The following is a 22103-nucleotide window of genomic DNA, read 5'->3' as shown; positions in this document are numbered from 1 at the left end:
CCCTTCTTACTGACTGTCATTTACAACATAACTGTGTATTTTGTCTAACAATGATTGTGTGTTTACGATCTGTTCAGACTGTTTGCTGCCTGGTTTATTGACCGACTGACAGGCTCAGTTTGTGGTTGGCTGGTTTTCATCAGACAGGTGTGTGGACGTGTTTACTGACTGTTTGTCTGTTTCAGGTGCTTCAGAAATGTCTCGGCTGTCTGTCCTGCTGCCTCTCACAGGTACGCTGTTTATTAGTGGCGTTCTCTGTCAGCCAATCAGCACGTAGCAGCTCCACACCTGCTGTAGTGACTCTGCACATGATGACCTGTCTCTCCGTGTTTCCCTGCAGGCCTGTTGTTCCTGATGTCCTCCACGCTCGGCTCACAGTCCAGCGGTCAGTGTTGCCTGTCTGCCTGTCTGTCTGCACCTGTCTGTCTGTCTGTACCTGTCTGTCTGTCTGTCTGTACTGTCTGTCTGTACCTACCTGTCTGTCTGTACCTGTCTGTCTGTCTGTCTGTCTGTCTGCCTGTCTGTCTGTACCTGTCTGTCTGTACCTGTCTGTCTGTCTGTCTGTCTGTCTGTACCGTCTGTCTGTCTGTCTGTACCTGTCTGTCTGCACTGTCTGTCTGTACCTGTCTGTCTGTCTGCCTGTCTGTCTGTACCTGTCTGTCTGTACCTGTCTGTCTGTCTGTCTGTCTGTCTGTACCTGTCTGTCTGTCTGTCTGTCTGCACCTGTCTGTCTGTCTGTACCTGTCTGTCTGTCTGTCTGTACCTGTCTGTCTGTCTGTACCTGTCTGTCTGTACCTGTCTGTCTGTCTGTCTGTCTGTCTGCCTGTCTGTCTGTACCTGTCTGTCTGTACCTGTCTGTCTGTCTGTCTGTCTGTCTGTACCTGTCTGTCTGCCTGTCTGTCTGTACCTGTCTGTCTGCACCTGTCTGTCTGTACCTGTCTGTCTGTCTGCCTGTCTGTCTGTACCGTCTGTCTGTACCTGTCTGTCTGTCTGTCTGTCTGTCTGTACCTGTCTGTCTGTCTGTCTGTCTGCACCTGTCTGTCTGTACCTGTCTGTCTGTCTGTCTGTCTGTCTGTCTGTCTGTACCTGCCTGTCTGTTTGTACCTGTCTGCACCTGTCTGTCTGTACCTGTCTGTCTGTCTGCCTCTCTGTCTGTACCTGTCTGTCTGTCTGTCTGTCTGTCTGTCTGTCTGTCTGTACCTTCTGTCTGTCTGTCTGTCTGTCTGTCTGTCTGTACCTGTCTGTCTGTCTGTCTGTCTGTACCTGCCTGTCTGTTTGTACCTGTCTGCACCTGTCTGTCTGTACCTGTCTGTCTGTCTGCCTGTCTGTCTGTCTGTCTGTACCTGTCTGTCCTGTCTGTCTGTCTGTCTGTCTGTCTGTACCTGCCTGTCTGTTTGTACCTGTCTGGCCACCTGTCTGTCTGTACCTGTCTGTCTGTCTGCCTGTCTGTCTGTACCTGTCTGTCTGTACCTGTCTGTCTGTCTGCCTGTCTGTCTGTACCTGTCTGTCTGTACCTGTCTGTCTGTCTGCCTGTCTGTCTGTACCTGTCTGTCTGTACCTGTCTGTCTGTCTGTCTGTCTGTCTGTACCTGCCTGTCTGTTTGTACCTGTCTGCACCTGTCTGTCTGTACCTGTCTGTCTGTACCTGTCTGTCTGTCTGTCTGTCTGTCTGTCTGTACCTGTCTGTCTGTCTGTCTGTCTGTACCTGCCTGTCTGTTTGTACCTGTCTGCACCTGTCTGTCTGTACCTGTCTGTCTGTACCTGTCTGTCTGTCTGAAGACGTTCTTGTTTATTTTGTTTATTCTTGACATTTTAAACCGTGTTGATTTGAAAGTGAACAGTAGAATTAGACTGAGATGAGGACTACAGTTAACACTTTAATGTCCACTTATTGTTTCCTTTATAAAACCTAAAACACAAGCTCCTCTGAAGGTTCTAACGGGTCAAGTTTGAAGCTTTTTCATTAATAATGTAATAAATAACATAATGAAATATAGTCCGTTAGTTCTCAGTGAATCACAGTGACAGTTATTCATGAACAGTCAGTGTGACTGTGGAGGAATCCAGGAAGTGTTTGTGAAAACTGAGACCAAAGAAATAAGACGGAGTGTGAAGTTCTGTTAGTGCTGCAGAGTCAATCAGCACAACCAGCAGAGGTTCCTGGTCTGTCCAACACTGACTGCAGCGCTGCTGAGTTCTACTGTCATCTGTGGATTATTGGATACCAAGAAGAAACATCTTCTTCTTCCTCCGTCTTCTTCTTCTTCTTCTCTCTCCTCTCTCTCCTCTTCTTCTTCTTTCTTCTTCTTCTTCTTCTTCTTCTTCTTCTTCTTCTTCTTCTTCTTCTTCTTCTTCACCTCCTCTCTTCTTCTTCTTCTTCACCTCCTCTCTTCTTCTTCTTCTTCTTCTCCTCTTGATGGATTATTTCTGTCGCTGTGTGGACGGCAGCAGTAACCTTAAACCTCCCGTGCGACTCGTCCTCAGAACTTCTTTCCGTGTTGATGTTGAGCCTGAATCATGAAACTGTCTGAGGTTTAAAATAAGGCCGCTGTTCTCTCTGATAGATGAACCAGATGAATCGCTGCTTTCATCCTGCGTCCGTCGCTCACAGAGCACATTTGTTTTTCTGACTCTATTTCAATAAATTAGCGTCTCTCATGAATACTGTTATGTAACAGTAAACCCTTTTTACCCTCGCTCATAAATCCTCTTCATTTCTCCCAGAGTGAGTCACTTTTATCCTTTTTTTTTTACATTTCTGTGTATTATAAACTATAAATGTATCACTTACAAATTACCAGCTCTAAAAACCTGCTGACACATTTTACTGTGGCGATAACTTCACCTGCTGCTTTAGTTTCTTCTACCAGCTTTTACATGAACACAATACTAAAGCTGCGATAATGCAGTGAGCTGGAAATTAAGAGAGTTTTAAATTATTAATTATCATAATTTCGTGTCATCATTGACGGACGGAATGTCCATCCGTCCATCACTGAGACAAACTGAAGAATTTATCAGAGACATCATTTCACAAAGTTTATTCAGTTTCTCTTTAACTCAGCAGCTCACTAAATGGACCGTTTCTTAAGGGAGTCTGGTGATTAATATGTGACAGTTTGACATAAAGTCTTTTATAAATGAGTAAACTTTGTTCAAACAGCTGCTGAGTGTCGGCAGGTAAAACTTCACTCACTCATCAACTCGTTAAATCACATGATTTGTTAATGGAGTCTGGTGAGGTCGTGTAAATACACAATATGAGACTATTTGTTAAACTTTGGTGTAATTAACAGGAACGTTTGGTTTTCTGGTCCAACATATAAAAAGTAGATGTGATGTTTCTGATTCTTATTTCAAACGTTTGCTGACTCATCACAGACTCTTGACTTCACTTCCTGTCGATGGTTAACGCTGCTGTTGTGTATTGATCAGTGGCGTTCCCGGTGACCTGTGCGACCCGTGGAGCTGAGCTGACGGAGAACAGCGTGCTGGTTCTGTGTCCTCCTGACTGCACCCGGGGCCGAGTGCCCGTGTTCGGGACGGGGATCTACGCCTCCGTCTCCACCGTCTGTGGAGCTGCTGTCCACAGGTGAGACGCCTCTCTGCTCTCCTCAGCATCCAGGTTTTAAACGCTTTAATTCTTCTTGTTTTACTTCCCAACCTGACTGACTGAAATCAGAACTGACACTCAGAACTGGACTTCAGGTTCCGACTGAAGGTGTGCAGGTTTGGTTGGGGTTGTTCTGGTGTGGTTGGGTGTAGATCTGCAGACACGTGGACCGGCACTGTTGTGCTACCAGCAGCAGCTGCAGACGTGACATAATAATGAGCAGCGTGAGTCCTGCTGTCTGCTGAACCTCAACAAAACACCAACACCATGAAGGAATGTGCAGGAGCCCAGGATTAATCCTTCAACCCTGAACGACCTCCTCCTCCTCCTCCTCGGAGGCCCGCGGGGCCCGACAGGAAAACACCGACTCCATCCTTCACATCTCCTCTGCAGTCGTCTGCTGTTTCACACGTCTCTCTCTGAAGTCTGAGTCTGAACCAGAACCTTCCTGTTCTCTCAGATCCAGATCAGTGTGGAGCCACAACAAGGTTCAGCTCAGTCACTTTGGTTTAGACGGACTGTGTTCTGATCCGGATCAGACCAGCGGAGATAAACTTCATTCACTCGTATCATGAGCAAGATTAGAGTTTAAAAGCAGCGATCGAGATGATCAGCTGACTCACACACACACACACACACACACACACACGCGTCTATATTGATCAGATATTACTGATACTTTGATACTTTGACTGCCAGAAGATAACTGTTTCCTGTTTGGTGTCTGGGTTCTTCAGGGGGCTGCTCGGTCCGTCCGGAGGTCCGGTCCGAGTTCACAAGCAGAAGGGACAGATCAACTACGTGAGCTCGTACGCACACGGCATCCAGTCACAGGCGCTGGCCCGCTGGACCGCCTCCTTCAGCCTCAGCAGTAGGTGGAGCCGCTTCTGTCATTAATGGCTTGGTTTGTTTTTACTTTTTATAATTTATAGATCAATCAGTGAATCTATAATCAAAACATCGTGAAGGACACGACGTGTTTCTGTCACAACACAATCTCACCTTCTTCTTCACTTTAACTTTTAGTTTTTCAGGTTTCTTTTTTGTCCATGTTGGTTTTAAAATTTAGATAAAAATTCATTTTTTTTAACTCCAGAAGCAGAATTTACAAACAAACAGACCAACACTCAGCTGAGACTTCTTCCTCTGTAGTTTCAGCAGACGCTGTTGTTGAAGCTGCAGCTGGTTGCTGAGCTCTGCTCCCCCCTGCAGGCTGAAACACAGTTCACTCAGCTTTAGAGGTTTATTTCACTTTCAGCCTCTGTAAGGCTCCGCTGAACTCAGATATTAATGTTACTGATCCTGAACATTAGTCAGTGTTTTTGTCCTAAGATTAAACTTTTTAAACTTTTTTTTTATTATTAAAGAAATATATTAAAGATGGCTGAAGTTTGTCTGTTACATATAAATGGATTATTAAGCGGGACAATCAGTGTATCAGCTCTACTGCCTCCTAGTGGACAGATAGAGTCATTGTTTACGGCTTTAAATGGTCCTAACATTGGTGTGTGTGTGTGTGTGTGTGTGTGTGTGTGTGTGTGTGTGTGACCAGAACCGGTTAATGTTCCGCTGGAGCTGACCAGTGACACCAGCACCACCGCTCTGCCTGCAGCTGCACAGCCAGGTCAGTGATCCTGCAGCCTGATGTTACAGCACGCTGCAGTAACTCGCTGTAAACACTGAAACATCTGGATCAGGCCTTCATTTGAATATTAGACTTCCTGCTTTCTATTTCATGTGATTTTAAACAGAGTCCTTCCTGTTTTCTGACCTGCTGCTGGTGATGAACGCGTCACTTCCTCTACGTTCAGTTGTCGTCTTTATAAATCAGTCCAGCAGCAGTCACAGCTTTATTTATCTTCCTCTCGTTAACAGTGAGACTGTCCTCAGTGATGAACTCCACCCAGTCCAGGTTTACCATTTATTGACTGTTAATGAGCTGAAAGATTTAAGATTTAAAACCACGTCGAGTTCCAGAAGCATTTTAACTTTAATATGAAACATCTGCAGGAAGTTTAGTGACGATGGTTCAACAGAGGTCAAGAAACGCAGCTCAGCAGGAACAACTGGAGGTGATCAGTGCTGTGACGGTGTGTGTTATGAGGTTAAAGTACGGATCAGTCCTTCCATCCTCATGCTGCTCTATTATCTGAGGCTCCGTCTTTATTTGAATAGCAGGCGTGTTTAGAGAATCCAGCTCAGCGAGCCAGAGAGAAACAAACAGACGCTTCCTGCTGCGATCACTCGGCTTCTTCTCCTGAAGCTTCCAGACACAACAGGAGTGTGATGCTTCCACCAGACGGCTGTGAGACGATGACCTTCTGTGTGTTTGTGTGTGTGTTGCAGCAAAGAAACCAGTGAAGAAGACATCAGCCAAGAAACCTCCAACAGGCGGAAACAAAGGTGCGTTAACGGTGAAGAAGAACAGCAGGAAGTCAGAAAGTAACAAAGTCAGAGACGGAAAACAATCAAGGATCATAAATGTGTGTGTGTGTGTGTGTGTGTGTGTGTGTGTGTGTGTGTGTGTGTGTGTGTGTGTGTGTAGACTGTCAGATGGACATCGCCATGGTGATCGACAGCAGTAACAACATCGGGCAGCGACGGTTCAACCTGCAGAAGAACTTTGTTGCCAAACTGGCGGCCATGTTGAGAGTCGGACAAACAGGACCACGTGTAGGACTGATCCAGGCCAGGTGAGACACACACACACACACACACACACACACACACACACACACACACACACACACACACACACACACACACACACACACACACAATCAGTGACCTCAAACTCTCTGGGTCTCCTAGTTTTTACTTCCATCATTAATACTAAGACAGCAGCAGCTGGTCAGATGTTGGTCCCGCTCTCTAAGAACACACCTGTCCTTTACCTGAGGTCAGACATTCATACTGTACCAGAACCAGAGGAACATCTGATGACATCACTTCAACCCAGCAGAACTTTCTTCATTAGAACTTATTTAAACGTTACACCGCGCTCGTCCTGCAGTCGCTCATCAGGTGGAAACACTGTCAGAGGGAAGAGAAACAGCTGATGGAAATATGTCAATACGTCGTGTGTGTGTGTGTGTGTGTGTATGTGTGTGTGTGTGTGTGTGTGTGTGTGTGTGTGTGTGTGTGTGTGTGTGTGTGTGTGTGTGTGTGTGTGTGTGTGTGTTTGCAGCGACTCTCCCAGAACTGAGTTCTTACTGAGTAACTTCACTCAGCCTAAAGAGCTGCTGTTTGCCATCAAGGAGCTCGCCTACCTGGGAGGAGACACCAACACAGGTGAGGCACACACACACACACACACACACACACACACACACACACATTACTGTCACAAAAACCTCCATGAAGTTTTCTTCAGTAATTTAATTTATTATAAGTCTTTTTACATGTGACCCAATCTGCTGGATCCTAAACAAACAAACAGTATTTCTGTACATTATATTTGGTTAAATCTCTCAGTCAGCTGTTTCTCGTCCTGTGGATGAAGTTGAACTGCTGCTCTTGACAGAATCTGTGCAGTTAAAGTAAATGTGTTCTTGGTTCCTTCAGCACGGTCCACATGTTCTCGACCGGTTCCAGAAACTCACTTCAGCCTGATTTATCTGCAGTCACGTGTTAAACCTGCGACTTCCTGTGCAGCTCGTTACTCTCGACTTCAAACAACAAAGACGAATCGAGGATCATTTTAATGTTGTATTGAAGTTTCAAATCTTTGTATCGTGACAACCTGAACATCAGGCGACACTGTTCCCCTGCTCATCGTCAATCAAAGGATTATTTTAACATCCATCAACTACACTTCCCATGAGCCTTTGGAACATGTTAATGAAGTTAACGCTGAGTGAACCTGTCTGACCCGCTGCAGGTAAAGCCATCATGCACACGGCGGAGAGCTTCTTCACCCAGGAGAACGGGGGGAGGCGAGGCCACCCGCGGGTGATGATGGTGCTGATTGATGGCTGGCCGTCTGACGACCTGGAGCAGGCGGCCATGTTGGCCAGAGAGTCTGGCATCAACGTGTTCCTGGTGTCGGTGGCCAAACCGGCGCCGGAGGAGCTCAGCATGGTGCGAGACAAAGACTTCACGAGGAAGGTCGGCGCTGTGTTCTCGTTCTGTACCAGTTATTAACGTTCAGCTGAAGGTTTTGATCTGTAACATGTTTCCATGACGACAGACGTCTCCTCCTCTCCCTCCTCGTCCTCCTCTTCCTCCTCTCCCTCCTCGTCCTCCTCTTCCTCCTGCAGGCGGTGTGTAAAGATAACGGTTTCTTCACGTATTCCATCCCCAGCTGGTTCAGCACCACCAAGCATGTGAAACCTCTCAGTCAGAGACTGTGTGCGCTGGACAGCTTACTCTGCAGTAAGACACAAACACAACACGTCACACCACAACATGTCGTCTGTGCACTGATTCATTCACGGTGGCGAAAAGTCGACTGCAGCTGAGAAAATGTGTTTTGAAGGTAAAACCTGCTACAACTCTGTAAACATCGGGTTCCTCATCGACGGCTCATCCAGCGTGGGAGACGGAAACTTCCAGCTGGTCCTGGACTTCCTCGCAGGAATCGCCAGAAGCTTTGACATCTCAGACGTGGGCGCTCGCATCGGTCAGCTCCACGCCATCACAATGATTTGATTGACTTACTGACTGATTGACGAGCTGATTGGCTGACAGACTGTGTGCTGGGTGTTCAGGTGCGGTGCAGTTCACCTACGATCAGAGACTAGAGTTCGGCCTGTACGACCACTCGACCAAAGACGACGCCATCAACGCTCTGAAGAGGATCTCCTACATGAGCGGAGGAACGGCCACAGGAGGAGCCATCAGCTACGCCACCCAGAACCTGTTCAGGTAACACCGACTCACACCAACCCGTCCCGTCTGAGGCGCCATTACCTCACACCAACATGTTCAGGTGACGCCACCCGGAGCGCGTCACCTGAACATGTTGGTATCAGGTGATCATGAAATGTGAGGAGCTGTAAAATCAAAAAATTTTATTCTTCTCCAACTGAAAACAAACATTTGAATCTTTAATATTTCTCACTGGAGAAACATCGTCAGACTGAAGGTAGACGTGAGCTTAATAACTGGAGAGGCTGAAGTTTGTCTGGAGGTCCGAGACGGTTCTGTTCATGTACATTTTCTCCACCAGGCGAACGGGACCGGGCCGCAACTTCCTCATTGTTGTGACAGACGGCCAATCATACGACGACGTCATGCGCCCGGCAGCGGCTGCACAGAAACAAGGTGTGTGTTCAAACAAAGAAACGACACACAGTTTGTGTTGGCTCCTTCTGAAACCTGCATCTCCTTCAAACCACCAGGCATCACCATGTTCTCGGTGGGCGTGGCCTGGGCTCCCCTGGATGACCTCAGAGCGATGGCGTCGGAGCCGAAGGACGGCCACACCTTCTTCACCAGAGAGTTCACCGGCCTCGCCGACTTCGTCCCTCCGCTGGTCCGAGGCATCTGCCGAGACTTCACAGAGAACAACTGAGGTCGCGTGTGTTCTTCTGTACTTGTGATGACGACCGTAACACAAAACTTAAAGTCCGAACCCTCGAACAGCCGGACGACTTCACAGGTAGAGAAACGTCCTCCGAGCGTGAGAGGACGCGTTTGTTCTTCTGCACAACTCTGAACTTTCAAACAGCCTTTAAAGTTAAAACCTGCCAACATGTTTCCACACGGTTAGAAGCACACACTGTATATATACTGCACACATATACACCAGTACTGACACACACTTGTATATAAAGACACAACATAGAAAGTCACGTATAAACCAAACAGCCTTTCTGTCTATTTAATGAAGGAGACGTCAATAAAACAATCGAGTTTCATCCTCAGATCACCTGATGTACAATAAAAACTACAGGAAACATCCAGTGTCACATTCTGTAGCTCATATTAACTTTAAAGGAACTGGAATAAGCTCTCGTGTGATTGGCTGAGGCAGAGACACTTTGTCCTGCAGAGTTCATCTGAAGCTAAGGAAGCTAATTCACATCAGAAAGAGAAAAACACAAAATCAACCCGAGCGGATCCACAAACTGCTGATCAGAGCCAACAGAACCGGATGTTACAGCTTGTTATTAGGACTTTTCTATCTCAGTTACAATAAATATGAAGAAAGCAGTTTTGTCATTATAAGATTCAGATCTTGTAATTATAAAATAAGAAGGCTGTGATCGAGATATTCAATAAAACTCAATAAAAATTCTGTAATTATAAGATTCTAAGTCAGAACTGGAATAACTTTTGTTAACATTACATTTTATTGTTTGTCAAAAGTAACAAACTGCAGGATTTACCCATGAAGACGACTTACATTCTTTGATTCACGGCTGAAGTTTCTTCTTCTGACCCCAGTGAATCAATAATAATAATCAATAATAGATTCTGGAGTCTCTGACGGGGACGCGTTGTCACAGCACACGTCACTGAAACGTCCACAGTTGGATTCCCGGCTCTTTGTTTCACCGTCTCCACACAGCTCAACACTTCATATGCATGAGTGAGATTCTCTTTTTCTTTTCAACTTTGGAAAAAATATGTTTCAATTGTCTAAAAGTTGCTTTTTATAGAACTGACCTGAACTGAAGGATGCTTTGTGTCTAAATGAGCCGCTGGCTCGTTGAGTCGCGGTCCTGTTTGTGTCGACATGTTGGGAGGAGACAGAAAACATTGTGTAAATTAAACCTTCTACACGATCTGGATGTTTAATGCTGATTCTGTCTGTTTTCTGTATTTATTACCTGTTTTCCTTGTCTCTCAATAAAGAGTAGTTATTTTTACACCTTGTCATGACATCGACGTCTTCATCCGCCTGCAGCTGGATCAGTGAGACGGGAACACGGAGACACCTGGTGTTCAAACTGCAGAACACAGAGAACAGAATGAGTTTACAGAAGAAACAGTGAAGAGACGAAACTGTGTGAGGTTCAGCTCAGCTTCTGTCTGCTGTGTTCACACTGAGACGAGTCAGACGTGACGGCAGTCAGCTGATCACATCAGACACACTGAGACATTATCAAATATCTAACTTAACTCTTATTATTCCTTTATTATCTGGTTTACTAATATCATTTTCATCTGTCATTGTCACAGGCTCCATATTTTTATACAGCTAATCTCTCTCTCTATATATATTATCTAATATCTATATATATATCTATTATAATATATATCTATTATATATAATTACACGTATATATATAATATATATATATATATATATATATAATATAATATATATATATATATATATATATATCTTATATAATATAGAGACATTATATATATCTAGTATATATATATAATTATATATATATATAGATATATAGAGATAGAGAATAATAGATATAGATAGAAGAGAGATATAGATATAGTAGAGAATATATGAGATAGATTATAATTAGATATAAATTTAACTTATATATATCTATATAATATATATATCTATATATATATATATATATATAGATATTAGATATATATATTATATAATATATATAGGTCTCTATATATATATATACTATCTTATATATATATATATATATATATATCTATATATATATAATATATATATATATATATATATATATACACATTGTATCTATATCCATCTTTATATATAAATATTATGCTTTAAATAAATCATATTTCAACAAGGAGAGAAAAAAACTGTGATGCAAACCTGAAGTGATCATCAGGTGTAATCAGACAGTCTGAAGTAACTTCGTGTTTTAAAGCTTTTTTTAATATTTAAGAAACAATCTTCAGATCATTTTTAGTCGCCATGACAGTTCATCACCTTTAATAAAAAAAAAAAATACATCTGAATATAAAAAAAGACCCGTAATCAATCCATTTGAATCTGGTTCAATAAAAATACTTTAAAAGGTGGTTTGGATCCAACATGGCGGATGCACAGCGTCAGTGTGGACCCAACATGGCGGCTCGTCCGTTGAGCCGTTGCCGTGGAGACGAAGACAAACATCGTGTCGGTCTCTCGGCTCGGCTTCTCTCCGTGTGCAGGTGAGTTTGAGGCTCTCAGGTGTTTCACAACAAGCTGCTTCATGTCTGATGACGTCACGTGCTCTTTGATTAATCTCCTGTCGGTAATTTAAATATGAGCGTCAAAAAGAGTCGTTACTCGTTACTGTAGCTAGCTCACGGTGGCTACATTAGCATTAGCTAAAGGCAGCTGAACTCGAAGCTGACGTCACTCTACGGTATGTCCGTTTACCTGTGTACGTTATAAAGAACATGTGAGTCTGATATGTTACCTGGTGGAAACTCACCTGACAGTTCAGACCTGATGACGTATGGACCCTTCAGGTGTCTTTCACTGAAACCAGAGATTCATCAAATAGGAACATATTTTTCTGGGGATTTTATTGGTCCATAGTTTAGTAAATAGAACATGTTTATATGAAGTTTAAATATATGTAATTATAATATTTAGTTTGTACGTTTCATCGTGACATTTTAAACTCAGCTCATGTTGAGTTTTTGGTCATTTTTAGATATTTCATCATCAGTCAAAGCAAACAAGATGCATCAGATCAATTCAGTCTGAAAACTTTATTTTTGACTTAAATATGTGTTTTTTTATTAAGAAAAGTGAGACATTTCTTATGTTTTATGTAAAATATTCCTCTTATTGATATATTCCTCCTAGAATGTTTTCTCTTTGTGGGTTATTGTGTGCAGAATTCTCACAATAGCAAATGTAATCTGTGAACAGCTGAATTAATACTAGTATTAACTTTAACAACTGAATTCAGGTGTTCTGTGGTCGGATATAAAGCAGCAGAGTGAAGAGGAAGAGGAGCGATCATGCCGAAGAAAGCAAAGAAAGGTGGAGGTAAAGGTGGAGGAAAGACAGAGGAGGAGAAGCTGTTGTACCTGCAGCAGAGAGCTCAGGCGGAGGAGGAGATGGCCAAGCAGAAAGAGGAGATCCTCACACAGTTCCTGAAGGTAACTCAGGTGTACATGTGCATTTCCAGGTGAACCGACAGGTGAACAGCTCAACTGTCTGCAGTGTTCTAGTCCGACTGTAGTTTCAACAGCTCATTAAAGTCTAAGTAGCAGTTCAACTGTTTTCATTCACTTTTATTTACATGAAGAAATTAATTGATCAACCTTCAACTGACACTTTAACTCCTGTCAGTAGTTCAGATCTTACTGAGGCTTCAACACTTCACACATTTTAATCACTGTAAGTTTAATGAAGAATCTAAACTTTTATGTTTTGTGTAATTTTTCACCAAATTTTCAGAATAAAATGTAGCTCTTTCAAAGTAAAACAAAGTTTTTTATACTCGTGCATGAAGCCAATAAACTATCCAACTAAAACCAGAAACAAATCAGTATTTTCTGTGTGTCTGTGTGTTTGAAACCAGGACAAGTTGCAGAGGGAGGAGAGGAACACGGCGGTGAACCTGATGAAGCTGAACGAAGGCTGGAGGTCGATCCTCCGTCAGACTCGAACCACCGAGCTGCGTGAAGACATCACGGTGCTCAGTCAGACGTTTGAGAGGCGCCTGGATGCCCTGGACAGCATCATCAAGGTGAATGATCAGATTCCTCCTTCTCAGTCTTCATGCCGGACATCAACGTGTCTGACTTCCTGTTTGTCTGTGTTGCAGAATCTGGAGGGCGACCTGCAGGAGGCGGAGCGTCAGTCTGCTCAGGTGCGGCGGATTCACCTGCAGCATCTGGAGCGTCTGCGGGCTCAGCGAGACAAACGGCTGATGTTTGTGCAGCAGCAGTGGGAGAACGGCCTGCAGCACCTCAGCTCCATGTTCAGCTCTGAGAGGTCAGTGTGAGGCTCCCCAGCGCCCCCTACAGACGGCCTGCAGGGCCCGTTACAGCAGAACCAGAACCACCAACACACTGATGGTTAAACACTCCAGTGATCCGTCTGTTTCCATGTTTAAAGTACTGTTAACCCTTCAGTGTCCAGAGGAGCCGCATGAAGGCTCAGACTGCCTCGACTTGAAAGTTCAAGTTTGAAAAAGAAACTAATGTGTTGGTGTGGAGAGAAGTGAGCTGAGCAGACTTCTGTAGCACATCTGCATTGTGGGTAATGTAGGAAACAGGTTGACAAGAATGTGTTGAATACAAAAGAGGAAATCTGGTTCTGCTGTGTCGAAAAACTGTCCATCATGAGTTTCAGGGTCCAGACTCACCAAACCGACATTGAACAATGAACATATTCCTGTTTCTCTGCCAAAAAGCTGCATTTGAACGCACCACAAAGATTACAGCTGATGCTAAACCAGCTCGCACGTTCTCCAGAACAAACGTGAGGCAAATTACTCAGGCGTCTTGATTACAAAGTCAGTGATGACTCAGAAGAGTCGAAAACACTGAACTAAGGTGAGGATTTCTGGTGACGCTGTGTCTGAAAGTATCAGCGCTGATGTTCACAGTGACATCATGACGTTAACTTCTCTGATGTCCAGACAGTCATGAACAACGATGGAGGATAACATTCAGTAATCATGGCCGCCTGCAGACACAGAGCTGTACGATGACACATCTCCTGGACTGAGACAGGACAGGAAGGAGCTGTGGGAGGAAAGTGAGCGAGGAAGTCTGACTGCCTGGTCAGTCATGGAAACACGTCTCAGCACAGCAGAGCTCTGATCCATCTGAACAAACATTTTAAACGTAGTTCACTTGTCGTCTGGCCGACAGACCTGACACAGCATGATGATGATTGAGTCAGACCACAGAGAAATCTCCTTCACGGGCTCTCGTCCACATCTGCGCGTCTACGTCTGACTTTCACACAGCTGCGTTCTGTGTGAGCAGATATTTATCTTCACAGTTTATCTTAACGCACCATGAAAGAAGAAAACTCTCCACAGCAGCAGGCGGCGGTCGTCTGTATTCATAACTCTGACGTGATGATGGTGGACATTTAGATTCAGATTCAAATCCCTCTTTACAAGAGGAAGAAAAAGTGGTGGTGTCACTAAAATCCTCAGTTAGCATCACTTTGCTGCATGCTGATCTGTAATCTCTGTTTCAGGAAACAGACGCAGGCGAGCCGTCTGCAACAGCGAGCTGATCTGGAGGACGCCATGTTCTCTTTAGAGCAGCAACACAAAGCGGCGATGGACGAGATCCACACGCTGTACAAAGACAGCCTCGCAGCGTACGAGAGCGCTCACGACGACAGGGTAACTGACAGAAGCAGCTCCCTCTGCTCCTCCAGTCTGACGTACAGGTGTCTGACAGACAGGTGTGTCTCCTGTCTCCTCTCTGTGGACAGGTAGCTGTTCTGGTCCAGGAGAACCAGCACAAGCTGGAGGAGAAGAACCTCCAGAACCAGGAGCTAGTGCAGATCTGCAGTGATGAAGCTAAGAAGGTCGATGATCTGATCGCCAACAACCAACGACTCATCCAGAAGACCAACGCAGACATGAGGAACGTCAAGAGTCTGCAGGTCGGTGGAGCCGCTCAATCAATGATCTGGTTTTAAGATGCATCCATGTAATCTGCAACGTGGCGTCCCATCCTCAGAGCCAGACGTGAAGTTGAGCAGAGATGGGTCCACAAGACGTTTAGCATGATGTAACGTAGGCCTCCATCTTGTTTCCTTCCTCTGTCAGGATCTTGTCATCCAGCTGAGGGACAGGCTGAACTCCAGAAAGAAAAAGAACCAGTTGGTGGAGCAGGACCTGACGGCCGCCAGAGACCAGATGAAGAGAAAGATTCTGGAGCTCCGGGAGCAGCTGACTCGGACTCGGAAGGCAGCGAGGAAACAACTCACCGACCTCTCCGTGCAGGGACACAACGCCACCAAGAGACTGGAGGCCGTCATCGCCAAGGTGAAGCCTCTCCTCTGTTTGTTGTCAGCTGTCTGCTGTCTGCTCTTGTTCACCTCTTCTCTCTGTGGGCTGCAGGGGGAGAAGGTTCTGAACGTGGCTGAGATGTGTCAGAAGCTGGAGAACAGGCAGAGGAACCTCTCAGCATTGTTCTCTGCAGAGGATCCCAGAACAGAGACACACGAGCCAGCAGAGGTAGGACGTGATCAGACCTGCAGTGTTTCAACCGTGAGGGTGATAGTTTAATGATAGATTAGTTTGAGTAATTTGTTATGAACAAAAACTCTCCATTCTGTGATGTCAGCATGATGAATGTGAATAACTAGTGGTTTCTGTCCTGACAGTGAACTGAAGATCTTTGTGCTGTTGTTGAGACACTGATCAACATGTTTTTATCACATTTAACCAAACAACTAATTCACGAGTTGAGACAATAATCCACGATTAGCAAAGTCCTCACAGTCTGTCCTCCAGGAGACGTTCAGGTACTGGTGTAAAAACAGATGCTGGTAAAAGTAGAAGTACTGATTCAGCTTGTTTCCTCCAGTAAAGTAATAGATTACAGGCTCTGACATGTACTCAGAGTATCAGAGTAAAAAGTCTCCCTCTGAAGGACATTTGTGGTCAAAGCTAACTGAAGCTCACGTCATATTAATAGAATTCAAAGACTATTAAAGTTAAAGGTAGAATCAGTAGGATTTGTCCCAGCTGTTCCTGAACGCACCACAAAGACAGCTGATTGTTGAGTCTCATTCCCAGGACGTCAAATAGACACATGTTGGGTTGGTAAAGCATCCCGAGCAGCAACAAAGAGAGAACAGTTGAAACAAACAGACAGAAGCAGGTGAGCAGCAGGTGTGTCGTCCTCACTGACCTGTGTTTCCACCTGCAGGGGGCGCCAGCGTTCCCGGAGCTGCAGCAGGTGACGAGGAGCATCAACTCCGCCGTGCTGCAGCGAGAAGCTCTCAAGAAACACAAACACGACCTGACCAGAGAGAACCAGCAGCTCAGACTTCTGCTGCGTCAACACCTGGACGGCATCACGGTCAGCGACAGCGCCCTCGACGGACCCCGCGCTCTGCTCGCCGTGAGCCCGGCGCCGACCACCACGACTCCACTGGACAACAAGAGACGCCACACCGTCATCGAGGGCGTCCACGCTGTCAAACACTCACTGTAGAACTCTGGGACGTAAAGACGACCTGTTCATCATGACATAAATGACACGACTTCACCGGCTGTTAAAGGTCCAACTGAACGATGGCTGATTGTTGAGTCTCATCCCAACTCTCACATACTGATTCTGGATTGGTCGATCGGGCCAAAGCGTCAGTATTTGAGGAGCTGGGATGAGACTCAACAAGTAGCCATCTACAACTGGGTCCTTCTGAAGTTTGTTCTTAATGCTCAGTTTGATCAAACATTGTTTTCTTTCATGACGTATTAAATAAACTTTACTCATGTTAAAGGTTATAAATTGACATCTGAAGGCCGTCGTTGTTAAAATAATTCTGCGATAATTTAGAACTGGAGTAAGGAGATCAGAGTCAGCTCAAAGTTCAAACAAGGTTTTAATCTTATACAAGAGGAGCATTCAGAGAGCAACACGCAGGTCTGTTACAGAGTGAAGACTGAAGAGAAAAGCATGGTATTTATCTCTCTCTGTGGGTGTTTTCACTCAAATAGTTACTAATTTATGTCCTGCACTTCAAGGAATAATTCACAGAGAAGGAAGTGACAACCTTCAGTGGTCACTCAATATCTTACATAGGTCATAAAACAACACAAAGGGTCATAAAATAACCTAAAACAAGGTTGCAAGTTACAGGTCATGTTGAACAGTTACATTGAACATTCCTATGTAAGACTTCAGTTCACATCTCTCTTCATGAAGTACAACATTTCCATCACAGTCGTCAGATCACCTTCGTCAGGTGTGTCTGATTTTGTTTCAGTGCCTCAAGTAGAATAGAAGTTTATTGTCATTGTTTCAGAAACAACGAAACACAGTTAGCAGCTCTTCATTTAGACAAATAAACAGAAATATAAACAGTATTAAAAAAGATAGAAATCCTAACATATATATAACAATACAATGTATACAAGATAAATAGAAAGAAAGATAAAAAGTCAGATAAAGAAATCTGAACATGTTTGATCAAAGCTGAAACAAACAAACTGCTGTGTGTTCCTGAACGCATCATACCTCTGGTTTGGACTCATCAGGTTTCTCACAAGAAGAACTGATTTAATTATTGATTACTGCTGAATGATTTACTCAGTACCTGAGAGTCATGATCAAGAAAAAGTCTTACAGCACCTGAGATTAAATACAAACGAACTCGAGTATCAAAGTAATTTATATTTAGGGCATCTGTCAGCAACTTTTCATACATTTATACACTGATGGTGCTGACCAGCACATCAGGAGCAGTTTGGGGTTCAGTGTCTTGCTCAAAGACACGTCAACATGCAGACCAGTGGAATCAAACCAGCGACCTGCTGGCTCTACCCCTGAACCACAGATGCCCCAGTTTCCTGGCTGTAGAAGTACTTGAGCTGAGTTAGTGTGGATTTTCTGTTTTGTGCAAGTGAAAGAAACATCCAACGGTGTCACATTATTTTGTATCAGATATCAGTGGGTCAGAACCAGAACACCAACACCTTCACTGACTTCAGTTATGTCTTTAACTGTTTAATTACAAAGAAACATGAAATCAAATGTTGAAACTTCCCACTGAACAGTCAGGAGACCATCTGGGCCTCAGAGCTCCACTCACTCACCTGATGGGACTCACCTGTGTGAGCAGCCTCAGCAGCACACCTGCGGCTACTTCAGGGACTCTTCTCCCAGATCAGTCAGGTGACCTTTCCACTACTTGTTCTAGTCGTTGTTCACTGTATGAAAGCAGAGGAATCTGAGCGACACTCATCACAACACTTCCAGACGACGAAGTCTTCATTGATAATATTCTGACTGATCACTGTTGACAGTTTTTCTCAGTCGCTTTGGTGCTTTTCTCAGATCAGAATGAAAATTCTCATAACTATTAGTTCAACCTCCACAACATTTAGTCATTTGTGCACATCATAGTAGCAATTTCTCCTTCCTCTGAACAAATTGCAAATGCTTTTGGACATGTATCAGTTACTTTTATACAATTCTCTGCTGCTTTATGACATTATCATTTGCTTATGTCATGTCAGTCAAAATGAACTATGCTTATGGATGCTGAATAGTCGTTCCCAATAAAACTAATAGTCTTCATTTCATTGCTTGAGTCATTACATACAAAATTGTTGAACTAGTTATCAAATTCTGTCAAGCAAATTTTATACCGTTCTTTATCATTTTTTCCTGGAAATGTCTCCTAAATTGAACAATTGCTCTCAGGTGAACTTCAGCTTTCACTCACGAGGAGGTGTGTGAAGTATTAGTTGTAACCAATGACAAGTCACTTGTTCACAGTCACTCATATCAGGGATGAATCCCATGAACCCTCACGTGGCAAGCATATATGAACCCAGCAGGACATAGTGTGTACCATTTCTACAATTCTGTGACACAGAAATGGAAGGTCAACATCGTGGAAGAGGAGTGAGGATGCGGGGAGGAAGGGGAAGGGGACAAAACAGAGGCAGATTCCTAATGAAATTATGGCTACAGTTGTGGACCATGTTGTCAATCACGCCCTCACAATGGCTGAGGCTGGTCGGACGGTGCAACCAAATGTTGGAAGTAGAACCACTGTGAATTCAATCATTCAAACATTTCGTAGGGAGAACAGGTATGTAGAGTATTGGACAGTAATCCAACATGTCATAATATCTCATGTTTACTGTACATTACTGTAATTTTACTCTGCACCACAAAGGATTGAAAGACAACCTCGCAAAGGTGGAAGAGGGCTGTCTGGATGTGCAGAATGATTTACCTATGTTCAGTTACAATGTGTACTGTTATATTGTTCACATTTGTGCACAGCTCTACCTATGTTTGTTCTAAATAAGTGACTGTAGTTTATTTTTCTTTTGCACAATGCTGTAGAATTGCAAAGAGCATATAAAGTAAAAATGTGAAACGTACGTATTCAGTGTCTTGTACTCACTTACTCTCCTAACTACAGCAATGTGTAACTTTACTGTAGTTTTCAAATGGCTGTACAAGTAGTGTATAGTGCTGTCTTGAGCATTTTCAAGTAGTGTCACCGAGTTCTGACCTTTTCTTTGCATTGGAAAACACTGAGAGAATAAACTGTCATAATGAAAACATGACAAAGCCATTTGACTATCCTGTTCATAAAGATGGTGTCAAGACTTTTCATTTTGATGACACTGGCAGTTTCATTGACATGAATACTTGCTTTTGAGGGATGGACTATCCATTTTGAGCAAGTGACGTGCTTTTGCAGGTTATCCACTAGGTTTTGCAGTTTGCACTAATTGTTCTGAGAAATGCACTAACTGCTGTGCAAATGTTGATAGTGATGTGAGAAAAGCACCAAAGCGACTGAGAAAAACTGTAACAGCACTGAAGCTGCTGAGGAGTGAGACATCTGTCTTCTCTCCTATCTCTGATTGTTGCACATGAGCAGTACCATTCAGGAGGCTGACGGGCTCGGACCTCACAGAATCCACAAACAGCGTTACTTTTCAGAGATTACATGAAATAATATTCATGATTAGTAAATATCAAAGTAATTTGATACTTAGGTATTCAAGTGTCAAAGTAATGTATGGCAGTTAAAATACTTAATTAAGTTTACATATTTTACTTTGAGTATTCCTAACATTTTATAAACAGTGATGGAAAGTAACTGAGTACATCTACTCAAGTACAATGTTGAGGTACTTTACCTGAGTGTTTCTATTTTCTGATACTTTATACTTCCACTCCACTACATTGTTGTGATAACTTTAGTTACTAGTTACTTTACAGATTACATGCTGCATCAGAGACAAAAGTAAATCATTCTTATATCAATTTATTTTATTAAAAACAAACAATGACTCTAATAATGATAAAGATGGTGAATATCAGATGCAGTGATGGGTCGACCCACAGCTCACAGTTTAACACATATATGTAAAGTTTACTTTGAAGAACATTTAATATCAGATACTTTCAGACTTTTACTGAAGCTGGACTTCTGGGTAGTTTGTCCAACAGTGGTGAAAGGCACCAAATGAAACTGTAGTTACTGAGTCAACTTGTGGATTTGTGTTTGAACATTGTTGGACACACGTGGGATAATGTAAAGACACAACTCAGCAACACACAGAACAAAGGTGGAGTCCATTTAGACATCTGAATGCAGAAATCTGACAGATTATATTTGTAGCGACTTCAACGAACAAAAGAGTCGCTGAGAGACTGAGGTTGGGCCTGATTGTCTGACGCGCTTCCTAAAAGAATTCACTGCATTCGAAAATAAGTTTTAACTTTTTATTTACGAAAAAACGATGATCAACTCATGATAAAATGCATGAACCCAAAATCAAAGTAATCACAGTGATCAAAAGATAAATAGCGGTCAACAAAAATACGGCGACCCAGCTCACCCTCTCTCTCTCTCAATGAGAAATGAACAGGTACCTAAATTAACTAATAACCCCGCCCATATCAATGTGACCCGCCATCCCCTATTCAATATGACCACATAATAAAATATCATAACCAAAACAACCACCAAAAGATAACAGTATCCCTTCACCTTGTGTCTAATAGAATAAAAACACCTACCAATGCATTCATGGCTCCTACAATATTTTTAAATCAAGTTCAACTAAATAATGATTCCATTTAATTTCTGATCAAATGAAGTCAGAGAGAAATCATCACATCATCAGTTCAGTTTGAAGGAAAACAAGATGAACGGTGACACCTGCTGGCAGAAAGCAGCTCCAGCAGGAGCTCCAGAACATGAAGCTGCTGATCAGAACTGCTTCAACACGGACTTCAGAAGCTCCACAGGTCGACTTCAGGGTCACATTCACCTGAAGTCACTGATGCTGCAGGAAATATGATGATCGACATGTTTTCAACTTTACATTTCAACCTTCACTCATGTGGAGCAGATCCACTGTATGAGACACTTTGACGCCTGCAGCATAAAGACAGTGGATGGAAAAGATCTTCATCTCAGAGTAAAGCCTTCAGTTCACTGAGCGCACGCTGTCATTTAATGTACAATGTCATGCAAAGTAGAGCGTCATGCTGAGTCGTTACTTACTGATGCTCCATTATCTGGTGATTATCATGACTCAGCATGTTTTGTCCCCTGAAGCTACACACGTGACAAACAGCTGCTGAAGTTAAACTGTAGTGTATAAAAACTGTTTATAAGATACATTGGGAAATTAATATTTGTTGAAGCAAAAGGAAGTAAGATTTTAATGTTACTGTGTTTTTGTTGTGCACACTTATAAATGTATGTTTGGACCTGATGAACTTGTTTCTGGTCTTGTTAAATCCAGGGGGCAGTAGGAGGGCAGTCAGTGGAACTACGACCTCAAGACAGTCATCTCCACTTGTTGTGATTGGTCCGTCAGTCACTGCTGGATGAAGCTCTCCTCTCCACTCCACCTCCCAGTAACACGGCCCAGTCAGAGCCTCTCCACCCACCA

The 22103-nt window shown here is 43.5% G+C and overlaps 2 protein-coding genes across 4 annotated transcripts in view; both read left to right on the top strand.

Annotated features, from left to right (window-relative positions):
- LOC115566212 (cochlin) overlaps positions 1 to 10426 on the top strand; it is a 45843-nt gene extending 35417 nt beyond the window's left edge. The window contains exons 2-15 of the mRNA XM_030391982.1: positions 186 to 230; positions 341 to 385; positions 3435 to 3591; positions 4350 to 4483; positions 5165 to 5236; positions 5959 to 6015; positions 6158 to 6305; positions 6800 to 6903; positions 7493 to 7719; positions 7872 to 7986; positions 8090 to 8233; positions 8322 to 8478; positions 8783 to 8877; positions 8955 to 10426. Of these exons, the coding sequence (XP_030247842.1) occupies positions 197 to 230; positions 341 to 385; positions 3435 to 3591; positions 4350 to 4483; positions 5165 to 5236; positions 5959 to 6015; positions 6158 to 6305; positions 6800 to 6903; positions 7493 to 7719; positions 7872 to 7986; positions 8090 to 8233; positions 8322 to 8478; positions 8783 to 8877; positions 8955 to 9127 (1662 nt within the window). The 5' untranslated portion in view covers positions 186 to 196 and the 3' untranslated portion in view covers positions 9128 to 10426. The remainder of the gene's footprint in view (positions 1 to 185; positions 231 to 340; positions 386 to 3434; positions 3592 to 4349; positions 4484 to 5164; positions 5237 to 5958; positions 6016 to 6157; positions 6306 to 6799; positions 6904 to 7492; positions 7720 to 7871; positions 7987 to 8089; positions 8234 to 8321; positions 8479 to 8782; positions 8878 to 8954) is intronic.
- Positions 10427 to 11586: 1160 nt separating this feature from the next.
- Positions 11587 to 16957, top strand: LOC115597382 (dynein regulatory complex subunit 2-like). Of its 3 annotated transcripts, XR_003987097.1 has the most exons (10): positions 11587 to 11670; positions 12423 to 12615; positions 13041 to 13208; positions 13287 to 13456; positions 14678 to 14828; positions 14921 to 15094; positions 15261 to 15479; positions 15555 to 15704; positions 16369 to 16735; positions 16825 to 16957. XR_003987097.1 is itself a non-coding variant. In XM_030443226.1 (9 exons), the coding sequence occupies exons 2-9, from the start codon at positions 12475 to 12477 to the stop codon at positions 16654 to 16656; spliced, it is 1428 nt and encodes a 475-aa protein (XP_030299086.1). In that variant the 5' UTR covers positions 11587 to 11670; positions 12423 to 12474; the 3' UTR covers positions 16657 to 16957. The 3 variants fall into 3 exon arrangements, 2 of the variants coding, with proteins under 2 accessions (XP_030299086.1, XP_030299085.1); XM_030443226.1 differs by having other exon boundaries at positions 15555 to 15671; positions 16369 to 16957; XM_030443225.1 differs by having other exon boundaries at positions 16369 to 16957.
- Positions 16958 to 22103: the final 5146 nt, after the last annotated feature.

The sequence above is a fragment of the Sparus aurata genome, chromosome 16 (assembly GCF_900880675.1).
Source record: "Sparus aurata chromosome 16, fSpaAur1.1, whole genome shotgun sequence".
NCBI classification, from domain to species: Eukaryota; Metazoa; Chordata; class Actinopteri; order Spariformes; family Sparidae; genus Sparus; species Sparus aurata.
This window is presented reverse-complemented; position numbering and strand designations above follow the sequence as displayed.